The 18,532-nt window shown below is 33.8% G+C and overlaps 1 protein-coding gene across 1 annotated transcript in view; it reads left to right on the top strand.

The window, feature by feature from the left end:
* WDR35 (WD repeat domain 35) overlaps nt 1-18,182 on the top strand; it is a 58,034-nt gene extending 39,852 nt beyond the window's left edge. Inside the window, 11 exon segments of the mRNA XM_039887789.1 lie at nt 3,719-3,855; nt 4,172-4,375; nt 5,257-5,403; nt 6,026-6,158; nt 8,059-8,169; nt 9,076-9,240; nt 10,100-10,240; nt 10,897-11,053; nt 14,322-14,562; nt 14,845-15,027; nt 15,077-18,182. Coding sequence (XP_039743723.1) covers nt 3,719-3,855; nt 4,172-4,375; nt 5,257-5,403; nt 6,026-6,158; nt 8,059-8,169; nt 9,076-9,240; nt 10,100-10,240; nt 10,897-11,053; nt 14,322-14,562; nt 14,845-14,995 — 1,587 coding nt within the window. The 3' untranslated portion in view covers nt 14,996-15,027; nt 15,077-18,182.
* The last annotated feature ends 350 nt before the right edge of the window (nt 18,183-18,532 follow it).

Below are 18,532 nucleotides of genomic sequence, written 5' to 3' on the forward strand. Positions count from 1 at the left end.
GAATGGAGTAGTAGATTTAAAATTTCCAGAAGTTAGTTGTAGTTTCTAGCATGTTTATATATTTGGGTTTGATGTGTAAATTGCATCTCTTTTATTATGCGCTAGTTTTTTTTCCCTCCTATATTATGACCACCCTCCATCAGCAGATGGGCCTGACATCACCCACAGGCACCAAGAGTGTATAGAAAGGTTATTTACTTACATAATGAGGCTTTGGGGAAATAAAGGGCAGGCTTCCCAAGCTGGTCTGAAATGACTTGAGGATAAGGAGACTGGCTTGAGGCTTTTTGGTAGTTAGAGGATAGTCGATTAGTCTTATATGTAAATCTTTTGGAAAAGAGGACAAGCAAAAGGCCTAAAGGGAAAAATACATATTCTTTGATGTTATAGATTCAAATTAAATAAGACCATTACTGCAGATGAAACAAGTTCAGTTCTTTTACAAGTCTAATACCTTAAACGAGGACAAAATCTTTTTCTTTACTCTTTGCAGAAGTGCTAGCCCCATAGAGAAGAGCTAGATAGTCACATTTGGAGATTATATAATCCTAAATTGCAGTGAAGCCTCAGACTTCAGTTTTGATGTTTGAGTGCTGACGGCTTTAAGCCTCACCGCTCGCCCCTCACCCTGCCCCTCTGCCTGACGTCTGGGCAAGCTGATAGGAGAGCCCGGTGCTCCATCCCTCTGGCAACAGCAGGAGGTTCAAGTCACACAAGCCCCTACCTGTGAGTAGAATCAAACCGAGGTAGCTGAAGAATCTTGTCCATTTTTATGTATCAACGGTTGGATACAGAGCGAGCTTCTTGAATCCCCCCCAACTTTTAGCAAGGGTCTGATATATAGTTGGTTCTCAGAAATGTTTAAGTTGATTTTTAAAAAATGAATACTGACTTTATTGCTTTTAAAAAGTGATACATAGTTATATAGCATCCAAACTGTACAGAAAAGTGCTGACGGTAAGATTAAAAAATCACCCCAAATCCCACCACTCAGATACTTTAATCATTAACATTAGATAAAATATCAGAACATCATTCCATACAGTTGCAAACTGTATGTGGAAAGACAGGTTTGATAGGTTAGATAGATGAATTTAAGTAATTTTGTAAAAATGGTATCATTGTACAATCTACTTTTTTAGTGTTAAATTTAATTTTTAATTTAATAACCTGAAAGTGAATTTGAGGGAATTGTAGAACTTTAGATAATTTTTTCTATCACAAACAATATCATTTTTCTGGGTTAAGAAAAAATTATGAAAAACTAAGAGGTTATCACCTTTACACTATGTTTTCATTTTTAATAATGTTATTCACTGTCCACTCTAAAAGATGACATTCTTACATTTTCTACCTCGTTCTCTTTTTTTATTAGCTGTATTATTATTTTTATATTGTTAGGATTTAGAAAATTTATATTTTGTTTTGTAACCCTAATTTTTCACTTGTTCAGTCATATATTTAAATGAAAGTTATTATCAGTCTGTTAACATTTTCTCTGTACATGAATTCTTAATTTTGACTAAGTTTTTAGTTGTCTGGATTTCATCGTTGAAACTGATTTCATCAGTTTTTTTCAAGAAAGGCTCATAGTTGCCAATTGCCTTAAGTTCTAGAATGTTTAAAAATGCCCGTGGTGTCATTGCTCTGATGATTGTATTGACTTTTATGAAGTATTTAAAAATATATACCTTTAAATTGTTAGTTGTACTTTGAGATTCTTGATACACTGGACACATTTTTGTATATTTAATATTAGAATGAAGAGTATGTACCATTGCCAGTTTATTGTCAGGGGGTGTTAAACTACAAGAGAAACCAAGATCTCAGTGACAGTATTGTCATTTATCTGACTTATTACATGCAGAACCATTAGGAAAAGAATATCGTCATACCTCACTTCCCTCTGGGGCCTTGTTGACTCAGAAAGTATGTAACTGAACTGTAGATTCTTTCAAGCATACAGATTTAAGATATAATATGATTGTTGTACACTTAGGCCTGGTATAATGTTATGTGTCAATTATATCTCAATAAAACAGGGAGATAAAAAGAAATAACATGAGAAATTTCTTGGAGGACTAGAGAAGAAGGAATACAGAAGGAAAAGGAAGGGAATTAACATTTAAAAAGTACCTCCACATGAGGTGTTCATTTGTCCTAGGTCATTACATATTATTGTTCATTTGTCATGACAACCGTGCCTGGTAGATATTACAGAGACCTCATTTTTAGATGTAGAAGGCTCTTACTAGGTAAAATGATTTACCCAAAGTTCATCTGTTCATTGACTCGGCAAATGTTTACTGACAGTAAGACATAGTTCTTGGCCTCAAGTAGAAGAGTTGGGGAGATAAACGAGAAATTCAGCAACCAGCAAAGAGTTGGGCCTGCCATGGTTCAGTCAGTGGTGTGTTTCTTCAAAGGTCTGAAGCAAGAGAGCATTGGGTCAGTACTGAGACTGTGGATAATGTGAGTAGTACAGCTAGACATTGTGCTAAATGTTTAACATGTTTTATTTTACTTAATCCTTAAAACTTTAGGAAGCAAGTCTAATTATCTCCATTTGTTCAGATGAAGAATCTGAGGTTTGGAGACAAACTAATTTGCCAGTGACACCCAGTGAGCAGTAGGCAAAGACATGATTTGACTCCAGGCTGTCTGGCTTCAAAGCTGGTGTGTGTGATTGGTTAGCACTGGCAGAAATAAGGAAGGGGAGAGGTAAAGGTGAGGGAGACCCAGGTCGTAAGGGATCTGGTGCGCCTTGCTGTGGAGTTTGGACTTCATCCTGGAGTCAGTGGGAGAGTTAAGCAGGAGAGTGGCATGATAGGGTTTATATTTCGGGAAGATGGTTTTGGCTTCTTGGGTGGGAGGGGGAAGGGGAGAGCAGAGTCTAGTAAGAGTTGTCACATAGCCAGCCAGAGATGGAATTAGGGTTTGAGCTTAGGTCTGTTTGAAGTCCAGCCTCTTCCTGCTTTGTACCTGGAAGTTCCCTAAGAACTATTCAGCTTCTAGATACAGAGGTTTAGTGTCAGGGTGAGGAGGGGATGGGTGGGGCTCAGTTCACCTTTTCAGAGAACTCTGGTCTCTGGGGGCCATTGCTGTTTCATACATGGGGCCTCAAATTTTCTTGTATACTTCACTTTTATTACTTGGTATATGTAGAATATTGGTGAGTTCATTATAACTATTTATTTCTATTTGACCATTAGCTAGCTCTTTCCTGCAAGACTGGCCTTCAGGTTTTTGTTTTGTTTTGTTTTGTTTTGTTTTTGTGGGGGGTGGAGAGAGAGTCAGCCTGATAAATTACGAAAGAAAAGTGGTGATGAAAACTAGCCCTTTTTCTCCTGTTCGCCTGTTGCCCAATAGCACGTGGAGCAACAGCTTCATTGCCCCTGGCAGAGGAAGTAGGTTAAGGAAGGGGTAGAGGTCCTGCGCCCGTGTTTCCAGCTGAGCCGAGGGAAACGAGGCTGCATAGCTTTCGGGACCCCTTCTACCACTGCCCCCTCTTCCCCACAGGCGGCGTGGTAGCTCAGGAGAGACCTTACCTGTGGGTCGTGGGTGTTTTCCAGATAACTCCAAAGACCCCCACATGGGAATCTCCCTTCTTCCCACTTGTTCTTACAATATGATGCAATTTTGTTTTGTTTTCTATAAAAACACACACATACTCTAAAGGTACCTATTTGAATTCCTTTCTTTTCATCTTTACTTTTAGAATCCAGAACATCCAAACAAGGATTATGTAATTAACTTTGAGATTCGGTCCCTGCGAGATAGTCGAGCATTGATTGAGAAGGTTGGAATCGAAGATGCATCTCAGTTCATAGAAGACAATCCACATCCCCGACTTTGGTATTTAAAAATAAAAAACCCTCCCCACATGTCTGGTATATGCTTTTCAAGTCTCAGCTGTGCCATCCTCGCTCTCATGCTAGCCTCCCTGGGGATAGACTTCCATCTTTGTTCTTCTTTTTAAGATTTAGAAATTTATTTTAGGTTTGGAAGTACTCAAAATGAGCATAATATTAAATGAAACATGCATAAATGTGTTAAAATAATCACTTCCCACCATGTTTCACTTGAAACCGTAAGTATAATACTTGGATTGTGCTTTAAGTCTTGTTTATCAGTAATTTGCAATAGGCTTTTCTGATTCTTTTCTATAAAGGCGGCTACTGGCTGAAGCAGCTCTTCAGAAACTGGATCTGCACACAGCCGAGCAAGCATTTGTGCGCTGCAAGGATTACCAAGGCATCAAGTTCGTGAGGTGCCTGGGCAACCTGCAGAGTGAGTCCATGAAGCAGGTGGAGGTTGCTGCCTACTTCGGCCGGTTCGAAGAGGCTGAAAGAATGTATCTTGATATGGACAGAAGGTAAGGAAGGAAGGTGCAGGCATCCTGGAGTACTCCCAGAGTTCATGACTTTATTGTTTTACAAATGAGGAATGTAAAATAGACTAACTGTATCAGGCTGTTTCTTTTAGAAAATAATTTCAGTTTAGATTACAATGAGATATCCCACATGCCTCTCATTAATTTATATTTTGTAATTTGGGGGCAGTTTTCTTCTCAGTTTTTACATATATTAATGGTTTGCCATGGGAGATATTTTTCACTTGCTATGAAAAAAAATCATACGACTATGGGGATTAGGGGCTTTTATCATTTATTACACAGTTTATTATTTGGTTCTCTATTTCGATTTAGGCCATTACTCAATTTTCTGTTGTCAAGGAACATGAAATAAAAGTCAAACATATTTAGGGATGGAATTTTATTCTTTCTTTCATTTTAGATTTATATAAAATGTATGAAATTCATTTCAGTTATAAACATGCCTAATTTTCATTAATATTATTTGTACTTCTGGGAGATCCTTAATCCAACTTAAGCTGTGAAAAGAAAGATAAAATCAAACATATTTTTATACGTTTGGGTTTTAAATAAGCCTGATCATGTGTAAGAAATTAGTGAAATGATTGTTACTTAAATCACTATTTTGCTAAGGAAATTGGAAGGTTAGGACAGTGAAAGGCAGGAAACTGTTCCCTTTTCCCTAGTCCAGGTTCTCCCCATTGCTTCTTACCTGGTCAGGTTAGGTTTCTAAAATGTTAAGAGTTACCTCGTCTGTCTCTTCACTGCTGTGTATTCTCAGTACCCTAGACTCGAACCTAGCACATAGTAGGCACTTGATAAATATTTATCAAATGAACGAATAAATGAATGGATGAACAAATGCCATTTTTTTTTTGTAGGGACCTTGCTATTGGCCTCCGGCAGAAACTGGGAGATTGGTTTAGAGTACTCCAGCTCCTGAAAACTGGATCTGGCGATGCAGATGACAGTCTTCTGGAACAAGCCCACAATGCCATCGGAGACTACTTTGCTGACCGACAAAAGTGGTAGGTAACCTGTCTGCACCACCCATCCTTTCACCAGCACTTCGGATGTAGCTTCCTGAGTACTTGCCTATGAAATAATGCTGGGGAAATGAAGACCACCCTCCTGGCTCCTAAACTTAAAATAGCTCTAGATTCGCACTGGGGAGCATGAGATCCTTAAAGGTGTTAGATAAGCACTGTACAGCTTAAGACTTTCCACACTCACAAAACTTGTGCTTGGCTGCAGGGTTGAGACCACGGTGCGCAATTCCGAAGAAGTGAAGAAGTATTTTATGTTGGCTTATTTTGTTATTATAGATTATTTTTAGAAATCATTGGCTCTTATTTTTAAGTTTTCATTTTGATCAGTATGCTTTTTTTTTTTAATATTTATGGTGCTGTTTGGAAGTACAACTTTGTATCAGATTAAAACAATACTAAGAATATTCAATAAATGTTGTAACTAAAATATGCTTCAGACTTTAGATCCCCTCCACCCCAATTTATAGACTTCAAAGTATATAAAGTATATGATGACTAGAGCAATACCGGTAATTCTAATGAAGGAACATTTTTTTCGTGAAAGTGCTTATTTACCAGGAAATTCGCATTAGTTTAAAGTTCTCGTTTCCCCGCCCCGTAGGTTGAATGCTGTACAATATTATATACAAGGCCAAAACCAGGAACGCTTAGCCGAATGTTTTTACATGTTAGAGGATTATGAGGGATTGGAGAATCTTGCCAGTTCGCTTCCAGAAAACCACAAGTTGCTTCCAGTAGGTATTGGAAATTTTAGTTTTGGGAATTATTAGGTTACTTTATAAGGTTTTTATGTTATAGTCAGGAAATAACCTCTGTAAGAAAGAAAATCTAAAATTAATCTATAATCTTATAGTTTCTTAGACATGAAATGATGCTTTGATTTTAATTGTTAAAACAGTATATCAATATTACAGAATGCTTGAAAATGGAGTGAAGATTCGTCATATTTCTACTACTTTAACAGGATCACAGTTTTGCATAGTCTTGCCAGTTTTATAAAATTGCTTTTAAAAGTTAGCTGAACACATGAAATATTTACAGATGAAATATTGTCATCAGAGATTTGCTTTAAAATAATCCAGGCTAGGTCTTGGAATTTAAGTGTATGTATGTTTGAAATTTGCTATAACAAAAGTTTAAAAAGATAGCTTGACTTTTATCGGGTTATATTACCAATAACTTATTTAACGTTAAAAAAGAGAAACTAAAAGCAGAGTTTTCTGGAACTTTGTTTTGAATGTTCTTTTTAATTAATTACTGAATGATGTTAATGAGTTTGTATTTTATTTGTGTGATCTAAAATGTAACATACTGAGCTGTATAATACCTGTAGAGTCAGCAACTCTCAATTACATGGGCTGGACATATATCAGTTGTGAGTTCTGCCACAAAAATATTGTGTATTAATTGATAGATGAATATAGAATTCTGACAATTCAGCTTTCTTTATTGTGAATTAGCCGTTATCCCTGTAATAACGGCATTTCATGTGCTAGTATTCTTATTTCTATGTGTTTTCTTGAGTTGGAAAGAAACTAAAATTACTTATTACCTGTGTATGAGTGTCACCTGTTGGATGTGTCTGATGATACAGAAAAAAATATTTCTGTAGAGTATCCAGATAGTACTATTACTGAGTAAATACTAAGTAATTAAAGCTATAGTAATATTTAAATAATTTAAATAATTTAAAAATTTAAGTAGTACTGGAAATTTTTAAATCAAGTTTTGGAGTTTTTAATAGTATGAGAAAATGTACATAATATTTAAATGGGAAATACAGGATACTAAACTATATAGTAGGATCACAATACATGTACCACCTCATACATACACATATATTCATAGGACAGAGATATTAGGAGACTACATCAGACTATTGAGAGAGGTCTCTTATGGGTTGTAAGATTATGAGTAACTTTACATTTTTGTGTTTTCTAATTTTTTAACCATAAGAAAGTATTACTCTATAATCAGAAAAACATCAGCATTACTTTTAAAGAGATAGTTGAGTACAAAATGTACTTTTATGACATTTTCCAAAATATTTTAGAAGCGGAGGTAAGGAGGGAAAATCTCTGGTCAATTAGATATTCAAAAAGAAAAAAAAAACATGATTTTCTGGAAATGGCGAGTACAGCCAAATGGGTACGATGGGTTTTTGTGGTTCCTGAGGGAGCTCTGTTTCGGGCCCAGCTTCCTGAGCTGGTCTAGCACGTTCTTTATAGAGATATTTGAGAGCTCTGGATGTCAGATTTTCCTTAAGTCTCAAATTAACAATTACCTTTCATTATAACTTCTATTTTTCTTACCTACTAGTGTGGGTTTGTTTTAGAGCTTGACGTTTCTATAAACCAGCTACTAAACTGAGAGAAGAAAAGAGTGCAGTATCTTTAGGACCTCGTTAAAAATTAGATCCCCACGTGAGCCAGTGAAACACTGGTTTAGCATCTGTTCTGGTTTGTAGCCTCTGTTCCTATATCTGTTTAAAAGAAAAATTACTGTAACAACCAGTATATTTAATACTCATATGTCTCATGGAGTTTTGTAAATTAAAATATAAGTGACTAGTATTCTCATTTCTATGTGTTTCCTTGGTCTGTGAAATCCGATAGTATTATTTTATCCTTACAGGAAATAGCACAAATGTTTGTGAGAGTTGGAATGTGTGAACAAGCAGTGACTGCATTTTTGAAATGTAATCAACCAAAGGCAGCAGTAGATACCTGTGTACATCTCAACCAAGTAAGGAACTGAAAATTAGTCACCATAGTCATCCTGTCTTTAAAGGAGAGCTTGAGAAGAATTTTGTGAAAGGAGCCAGGTAGTCTGTTACTTAGTCGAGGACCGAGAAAATGATGGAGTTTGCACTGACCTCTTGAAGTGCCACTGTTAGGGGTGACCCGGTCATAACTAATTCAGTATGGGAACTTGAATAAACCTTGTGCTTTTTTATTTATGTCAATGTTTTGAAGTTTTGTCTGGCAAGTTTTCATCTGGAAGTAACTTTATAATTTTATGCATTTTGGGGTTTTCTTTCCATAGAAGGACCTGGTAATGGTCATTGCCTGAGAAAGGAATTGAGCTACTTTATTAATATTTATTCTGGCAATTCTGTGTTCTTTTCCCTTTATAGAAAATGTATACTTGATGTTTTTAAGAAACTGGAATTTCACTAAAATACAGACTTGTTGTTGAAATTGTTGACTATCAATGTATTCTTTTAAGTATTTTCTTAAAGTATTTTTAAAAATTCCATTTGCTTTATAAAAATAGCTTTTAAGTGTTAAATATGATAGGATATTTTCTTAACTGAAATTGCATGTTTTATTTTATTACAAATATATCTTTTTCTCACTCATAGTTTGTGTAAAATTAGAATTTTAAGATTAAAATGATTATAAACTTTGAAGCTTTCCTTTTTCAGATGTACTTCTTAAGCAAATCAAAGTCATTTAATCATTTTGAGACATGTTTACTTATAAAACTTATAAACTGCTCTGATTGTAAGTGATTTTTAAAAATATCTACCAATTTTTAATTTTAATGTGGTGTTATTTATTGTTATAACTTAAAGCTTTATTGTGTGAATTGTATGACATATATGACTATAAATACTTGGGTAACTGAATGACTTATTTTTCCATCCAGTGGAACAAAGCTGTTGAATTGGCTAAAAATCATAGTATGAAAGAAATTGGGTCCCTGTTAGCGAGGTATGCATCTCATTTATTGGAAAAGAATAAAACTCTTGATGCCATAGAACTCTATCGGAAAGCCAACTACTTTTATGATGCTGCTAAACTGATGTTTAAGGTAATGTAACATCCTTGGTAAGTATTTGGTTTGTTCTAGTTACCAATGTTTTCTTATTTACCAAAGAACACATTTTCTATTTTCTTCAGAAACAAATGTTTGTTATAGCAAAACCCTCTGGTTTTACTAGTACTATAACTATGCATTATCTTAGCATTATTACCTTTTACTAACAAGGCTGTTTATTAATATTCGTACCTTATTGATACCTAAATAATTATATATTTACTTAATATTGACCTTAATAAAGATTTATAGAATTTTTAGGAGCCATAAAGTACAAATTCCCTTAACTGGGAATTAAATCCTGTTGATAATACAATTTTGAGTCCTCTTAAATGTATAAGTTTTAAAGACATTATACTTTTTATAATATGCATTTGGCTTGAGGATGACTAGTATTAATGTATGCAAATTTTACATTCTATTCTGTCCTTTTCCCCCTCTGATTTAATGAAAAAAGGAAGTATTTTTTTCAGAATCACTTAAATAAATTAAAATTTCTGAAGGATGTACCACTTAAAGCCATCTTATCTCTGTGTACTTGGAGCATTGTTTTTAAAATCTCTGTTATAGTAAATTACCCATTCCATGAATGCTTTCTCCATTCTTACATTTGTTATTCACTAAGATTGTTAGGAGTTCTAACTCTTATGGGCTAACACTAAGAACGAACTAAATACTTATCAGTACTAAGGAAAACAAAATGGATTTAAAAATATTTATTGTAAATGGGCGGTGTTATAGTCCATCCTACTGACTTTCCTTTGTTTTTTAGAGAATCAGACTTCAGAAATGATTATATTTGTACAAATGTAGATTTAAAGATATATTCTCCCAATTCTTCTATTGTTTAAAGATTGCAGATGAAGAGGCAAAGAAAAGAACTAAGCCTTTACGTGTTAAGAAACTCTATGTACTATCAGCTTTACTTATAGAGCAGTATCATGAACAAATGAAAAACGCCCAGCGAGGAAAAGTTAAAGGAAAGAGTTCAGAGGTAAGGTAGAACATTAAATGACACCAAATCATCTGATATGTTTAAGGAAAAAAACTATTGAACTTCTCTTTATGGACAGGCCATTTAATTTGCTTATTTACATGTATTTTCTTAATTGATGAGGACAAGGAATGACTAATTTGGAATTAGTACTCAAGTTTTAGAAATTTTTACTTGGAAATATTGAAAATTATTTTTTCTAAGAGACTAATCTGTAGTCTTTGCTTTAATTCTTTACTTCGTAAATCCTTTCTAATCCATGAGTTCTAAAAACTTTCCTAGAATATGTATATTATTTTAATATAATGAATATAGTGAAAATGAATCTCTTATTAACTTAAAGTTTAATCAATTCTATTTTAAAATTTGACCATACCCTGGGGAGAATCCTTTCACAATGTATACGTATAGCAATTTGCCACAATGTACACTTGAAATACCTAACAATTTTATTTGTCAGTTATACCTCAATAAAGTTGAAGGAAAAATTTAATCATACTAGTTTAGAAAAATATGAATTATAATGGAGAAAGTAAGTCCGTAGTGACAGTTTCATAATGATAAAATTGCTAATTTAGAGACTTTACTGTCCAGCAGTTTCAGGAGTTGTCTTCATTGAAAGATCATGGTTGTGCTCATGCTGACTTTACTTACAGGCCACTTCTGCTTTGGCTGGTTTGCTGGAAGAAGAAGTTCTGTCGCCAACTAGTCGCTTCACAGATAATGCTTGGAGAGGGGCCGAGGCTTACCACTTCTTCATACTTGCACAGAGGCAGCTCTATGAGGGATACGTTGACACTGCATTGAAGACAGGTGGGCATAGCACCTAATGGATATCGTACGTCTAAAAATTATACATTGACTAGGAAGGGCCAGCTACTTCAACGTGCGCTTATGTTAATTTCAATAACACTTTCCTATGGATTTATTTTCCTGTGTTTGAGGTTTGCTATCTATAATTTGTTTTGTGCATTACCCTTTTTGAAGTTCTTTTTATTTTTTAATACATAGGAAGCAATATGTATGGTTCACAAAAAAATGAGATGTTTGAGATAAGCAAAAAGAACATCTATAGCATTCGCTATTCTATTCATTCCAGGTTAAACATTTAATAGCCTAGTCCATGCCCTTTTGTGTGTGTACTTTATATAAGTATTTGTATATTTAATATATAATAATATATATTACATAAAATAAATATATTTAAATAAATACATATTTATTTTGTATAAAGTAAATATATATTTTAAAATAATATATTTTTTTACAGAATCGGGAATATAACAGACCATACTTTCATGTCCTTTTAAAAAATATAGTAATATGTCATAAAATATTTCCATGTCAGTAGATAGATTTCTGTTGTATTTAACATTTTGAAATTAAAATGATACTTAACGTAACAGTTGTAATTAAAACAGAAATACAAAGAAAAAAGTACAATAATCTTATAACTGAGAAATAATCATTTCCAACATTTGCATGAATTTCCTTTTCAACATTTCCCCATGCCTGAAAAATTGTATAGTTTTACTTAAAATAATATTACACAAAATTGTATACAATTTTACTTAAAATAATATTACACAGTATATGTCTTGCTCTCTACCCTCAACAGTATATTGCTGTCCATCTTGGTAAACAGATCTATGTCATCATTTTTAGTAGCTGTCATATTTTAATATGTCATTGTAATTATGTACTGTAATTTATAGAAGATTATTTACATGTAGTTTCAGAGTCTTTGTTTTTGGATTAATGATATTCTAAAGTTTAGATATATTAACTCCAAAAGAACATAACTATGAGAATAATCTTATAAACCAGAACATATGGATGCCTGAACCCTTACAATGCTTTCAGATGGGCCGTGACAGCACCTCAGGCTCTGTCACCATTCATCCCAACCTTCCTGTATCACATCGCCTGGGCCACTGCAAAATCAACACTCATCACACCCTAATAGATCATCAATCTATATTATCATGTCGTGATCTTTAAAAGAGACCATTTAGATTAATTCTTTTATTTAGTGTTTCTGGAATTCTACAGTGATGTTTTTTCTTTTTCTTTTTAATTGTTTTTGTAAAAGCTCTCTAGAGATTAAATATAGTAACCCTCTGCCATATATATATTTATTTTTCCCTAGCATTTATTAGTTATAATTAAACTCCCTAAGCTTCAGTTTCTTTCTGTTTTTAAGTGGGGATGATATCTCCTTCATAGGGTTGTTTTGAGGATTAAGTGAGAAATTCACAAAAAGAAAGTTTACTTATTATAGTGCTTGGACACTGTGAGCTCTCAAAAAGTGGTAGCCATGGTGATGATATTAGTAGTGTTTTTTGATAAAGTCCTACCAGTCTTGATCAGGACGTCCTTCACTTCAAGGTTATTAAATATTATAACTTTTTAGTTATCCTAAAACCATTTATTAAAAACTTCTTTCTTCACAGATTTGAAATTTTGCCTTCATGAAACTAAATTCACACATACTCTTAATCTCTTCCTAGACTATTATTTTCTAATCATGAATTTCTGTGTCATTACTGTCCTGTATTTATCTTACTTTTATGCTTTAATATCTGGAATTTCAGCTCTCATTCATTACTCTTCTTTTTCAAAAAAGTTTTGGGTATTCTCTTGCAGTTGTTCATCCAGATTAGGTTTAGGATCTTTTTGAGGATGTGGGGAGTTTCACTGGATTTTGAAATAGAATTGCATTAATATAATGTATTAATATTGGCATCATTGATATGTTTACAATATTGAGCTTTCTCATCCGGAATCATCAATTTTTAAAAACCTCTTGTATATCTGTGTTTCTAAGTTCTGTAGTTTTCTTCTTGTATGCTTTGAACATTTCTTTTACAGTTTATTTTTATTTATTTTTTAGTTGTTAGCAATATGACTGTACATTTTATTTTCTAATTGGTTATATTATACATAGGAATCATTTTTATTTTTCTGTTTATTTATAATTGACCTTTATTTAATTTTAACTGATTAATATGTGATATACTTTGTTTAAAATAGTTGTATTTTATACAATTTATGCACAATTTCTAGATTTATATTATGAGATAAATTAGACTTTTAACTTGAAATTCTTCTCCTACTGGGTGAAGAAATCCATATACTTTAATTTTTTGTCTTTCAGTGATAAAATGATCTGAAACAATGTATGTCTTATAAGTAAGTTATTGCCTATGAACTTGTGAAATTAGAGGGTATTCTTTATTATAACGGAATGAATGTACTGTTAGTAAATTTCTTCCAGTGAACTTTGTCATAAACATTTGACTCCCAAGCCAGTTTATAGGAATCTAATTGTAAAATACATGAATATATTATCTTAAATTGTTTTATGAAATTTCCAATATCATGCTATCACAAGATATTTTCAAAATTGCGGTCTAGAGAAGAAAAAGATATGATTTGGTTACCAATCTGATATTAATTCTACAGCGCATTTTTAAGAAAGAGATTATATCTCCAGCATAGAAAAACTGAAAATAAGATAGGATAGCTGTCAAAATCAATTGTCTGAACTGACAACTTAGAGGCTCATTTCTACTTCTTTTTCTCAAAGTTCTATTGTTTCAATAAGACAAACAGAAAAGCAGTAATTTGTTCAAAGAAACACAAAGAGAAAAACATATGATTTCATTCTTTGCTTTTTTTATAAAAAGAAACACGATATTGTTAGTCTTGAGAATTACGACTAACAGTAATAATATTAATTTACTTTTTCTGGAATGCCACAGAAATTTCTAACATATTTACATGGAACACAAGATACGTGTTTGACACCAGATAGTTTTGTCTGTGTATTTATTTATTTCTAAATGGTCATGTGCATCGTTTGGCGATGGTTATGTTTACAGGACCTGAGCTGTTAGCTGGCATTACAGAACCCTGGAGATCTTGTAGCCTACTTTCTCCTGCTAGTGCTCTGATCTCCTACCGTTGTTATAGGTTTGCTAACGTTCACGTAGGTTAAAGTAAAACAGCTTAACATAGATTCTTTCCCGTGCCTGATCATGATTACTTTTCAAAATCCAAATCGTTCTCTCTTTCCTAGCTCTTCACCTGAGAGACTACGAAGACATTATCCCCGCCGTCGAGATCTACTCCCTGCTGGCACTCTGCGCTTGCGCCAGTAGAGCTTTCGGTACTTGTTCAAAAGCTTTCATTAAGCTGGAATCTTTAGAGAGCCTCAGTTCAGAACAGAAACAGCAGTACGAAGATCTTGCTCTAGAAATCTTCACCAAACACACTCCAAAAGATAACAGAAAATCGGAATTGGACAGCCTTCTTGAAGGGTAGGCGAAATGTCATTCTGCTTTATCAGCAACTTGGATTTCTATATGTATAATAGTGTGATATAATAATGAAAGCACTACATTTTGAAGTAATTTACCTTAACATTATGCCCTATTAGCCTCACAAGTGTATTAATGCTTTATTTTCTCATTGTAAGAAAAGTTTTTATTTGAAGTTTATCTTGGAATGTTTTTCATTCCTCACTTTCTTAAATGTAATAAAGATTTAAGTAATTAGAAGCGTTAAAGTGTAATTAATTGCTTTTCCTCTTATTTTTACAGAGGGGAAGGAAAACTGCCAACATGCGTTGCCACAGGAAGCCCAATCACAGAATATCAGTTCTGGATGTGCAGTGTGTGCAAGCACTGTGTTCTGGCTCAGGAAATAAGCAGCTACAATTTCTGTCCTTTATGCCATAGTTCAGTGGGATAAAGAATAACTAATTGTGTATAACTGTAAAATATGTGTACCATATATACATGGCTATAACAGCATATAATAAGGTTGACTTCCATGTGTTTTATATGAATATCAGCATCATTATTTTATAGTTGTAGTTTTATACAAAATTATATATGTAAATGTGTATATAATACAGATATTATATATACATAACTTACGTATAAGTAATTTTGTGTAAAACTATAACTATGAAATAGTGATGCTGATTTTCATATAAAATGTATGGAAATAAACCTTATTTTGTATATCTATCTATCTATCTATCTACTGCTTGTTTACATAATACTATGGAAATATTTCAAATAAGAAATGTTTTCTCACAGAATCAAGATTACTGATTCACTAAAAAAATCTTGGCAGGGGACAGAAGAAGCGTGGGAGTGAGGCAAAGTTACATCAGAAGGAGCTGAAATCATTAATACTGAAACTTGCTCTATCACTAGCTGTGTTTAATTAAATAAGTATTGAACGTCTTCTACATTTTATTTTTAGAAGAAGGCATTTTAAGACATTTTAAATAATTTGAATTGTTTCTAATAGCCTTATTTTTTACATAGCTTTTTCTTTTTTATCTACCTTTTTAGTCTCATCTAAGAGATGGCATTTGGCATTTACTCTTCATATTATTGTGCAGAAAACTTGGCTCTGTTTATAATAGTATACATTTATACAAAAATATCTGTTTGTAGTTACAGTTTCAGCTGAAACATTGTCACCAAGCTGAACCCTTCATTTAAATAATGCTCAGACTGGGGAATGATTCTTCCTTGATATGTTTTTGTTTTGAGTTATCATTTTTTTTATTATTATCATTAAGAGAAAAAGCTGTGCTCAGTTATGTTCTTATCTGTTTCATATAGCTAATAATGTTCTCCATTTATTTCTCATGAACTTAGGTCCTCTCATTTTGTAGTTGTAGATCAGACTCTAGCACTCTTGCATCAAGATTATTTGCTTAAATTTGGCTAATGTTTAGTAGAGCAATAAAAAAAGAGAAATATGCAACATTGTTATTGCAGCTACAATACTTAGGTTAGTTAACTCTCAATGTGATTTTTTTGGCCTTTTAGAGGAAAGTTTAAGTCTGCTGCAGATTGAGAATAGTGATCTGTGAGAAGAGGTTTAGAGCCTCGATGAGTTTACGACAGAGAGCAGGCTCGTGTGCCTAAATGAAATGCGAAGACCAGAAGTCTCACAAGTCTTTGTCTAGGTTCATGTGCCTTGTGTGGAGTTGCCTTGATACAACGGTAGCCTACAAATACACTACCAAGCAAGCCATTCCAGAGGTCAGGGGACAGAAAGGGTGACAAACCAAATGAAGATGCTCAGATTGCTTGGCTTATTGAATCAATTTGAAATACACAGTGAGGAACAAAGAGAAAGTGATGGGGTAGTTTACTAGTGGAGTAGAAAGATTACAGTAACTGACTCCTAAATTATGTACTGTTCTTATGGCTTGGCTCTCATTCTGCCTCACCAGCTTCTCCTAATAGTGTGGTAATGAAGAGTACCAGAGTTGAAGTTGGAGCCAGGGGACCCAGTGATGGAATGTGCTTCAGGCCAGTGATGCACATTTGCTCTCTAGAAGAGGCCCTGGGGCAGGTTTACCTGGTCACAGCTGTACGTTGCCAGTAGCCTGCTGAATAGTCATGGGTTCAATTGTATTTCTTGGGTGGAGGACTGGCCAGAATAAGTGTCACCAGAGGGTAAATGAATCAAGACCTTACACATATTGAATACTTTGTAGGTGTCAGCATGTTTAGTGTATCCTTGGTGCCTTTGTATTTATTTTTAGTGCCTCAACAATATTAGGAATGGTCACATATCCATATTTACTTTGTCTAACATGTCTCGTAAGTTACTTATCTAAATTTAACAGTGAATTTTGTGTATATCATTTGTTTTCTTCTATGGCAGAATAGCATATTCCCTCAAATCAGAAAATAACATCCTAAAAAGAGATCGGCCCTAGGAAATAAATATTCTGTTGAACTTACATATTTCTACAAGACTTTCAGTTTTCAGAGATGAAACTATTCTGTGCTTCATCAATGAAAGAGAAATTTTCAGAGTTGTAGAGTCAAGGGTTCCCACAGGTCTGCCACATTCAGAGCTGTGATTCTTGGTCCATGGTCTAATGCCTGAATCTCTCTTCTTTTAACTTTCCCATTTCCATCCCAGGAATCAGCTGAGAACTCCAAGTTAGATTGTCATTGCTCTAGTCCTTACAGTGGCTTGTTGATTACACTCCCATTTGCTTCAATTCCAAAATCAGCTGTTGACTTCTCGAGCCTTTCCTAACATATCTTTTGGGAACTCTCTCTTGGAGCCTTCTCATTTGTCACTAATTCCATGCTACCCGAGTGCTAGAATTTTTCCTTTAATTATTTCAGATAGATCCTGAGTTGCTATCACTATTTCTTGTTTAATTTAATATGGAAGCCAAAATCTCTGAAAAAAAAACAACCTCATACATTATAGACTTAATTATCACATATGTATATATGTCAGGCATATCTTTTCTACTATTGTAAAAGCTTATGACTGGAATTTAGATCTGTGAAGGTTTTAGTGATCTGCCATAATTTCTTGGGGCCTTTGTCTTGCTTGAAAATGGTACTAGAGAAAGATCTACAGTAATAGTTGACCCAACTGGTTTCATTCAACATGAAAGAAATTTCAGGATAACAAAATTTCCAGGGCGAAGAGAAGCAAAATGGTCTATTTATAAAAAATACTTTGAGCGAAGTTGGATAAACACAGTGAGGCAGTATACTGAAGACAGTATATGAAAGTTATGTTGTTCTCTTCATGCAATAAACATTAACTGATTCTCTTTAAGTAATGCTGAGTTGTTCTTTATCATAAAACTTGGCATGAATTATGTTAAGTTTCAAAATAGCATGGGAGGCCAAAGTCTTGAGATGACGAACCAACTGATAAAACTTTATACAAATAAGCACTGTGCCTAACAAGCAACATAGCGTTGTTGACCTGTCTGCTATCATGCACAAATACTGACTTTATTACACATTTTTTTCCCCTAAAATACACTTTGAAATTATCTTTTTGTATTCCAGGAACTGAGAGCTTAGGTTTTATGTGGCATTAAGTGAAAAAAAATACGAAAATAATAAATATCGAGGTAAAAAAATGACTTGTATTTATCTTGTTTTCTTTATCTAGAACTTATGGATAACACGATATTTGTTTTGTTGATTTAAATATTTTTATGGGGGTTGGTTAGGAGGGTATTGGGCTCCAGAGTGGATAAAGGAAGAAAGGGACAGGAGGTACAATAGATGTGCAATATCACTTTTGCCACCAAACAAGAAAGACAACCACCACCTATAATGTTACTAGTCAGATATCAGGTGACTGGAGGTTACAGTGAATTAATCATTAGAGGTCTTAAAGAATTTTCATTAGAAATGGGGGGGGGGGAAATTACATTGCTAGATATTTAAGAGAAAATCACGAGTACTTAATTTGGTATTATAGCGCTAA

This window comes from Pteropus medius, unplaced genomic scaffold, assembly GCF_902729225.1.
Source record: "Pteropus medius unplaced genomic scaffold, Ma_sr-lr_union100, whole genome shotgun sequence".
Classification (NCBI taxonomy): Eukaryota; Metazoa; Chordata; class Mammalia; order Chiroptera; family Pteropodidae; genus Pteropus; species Pteropus medius.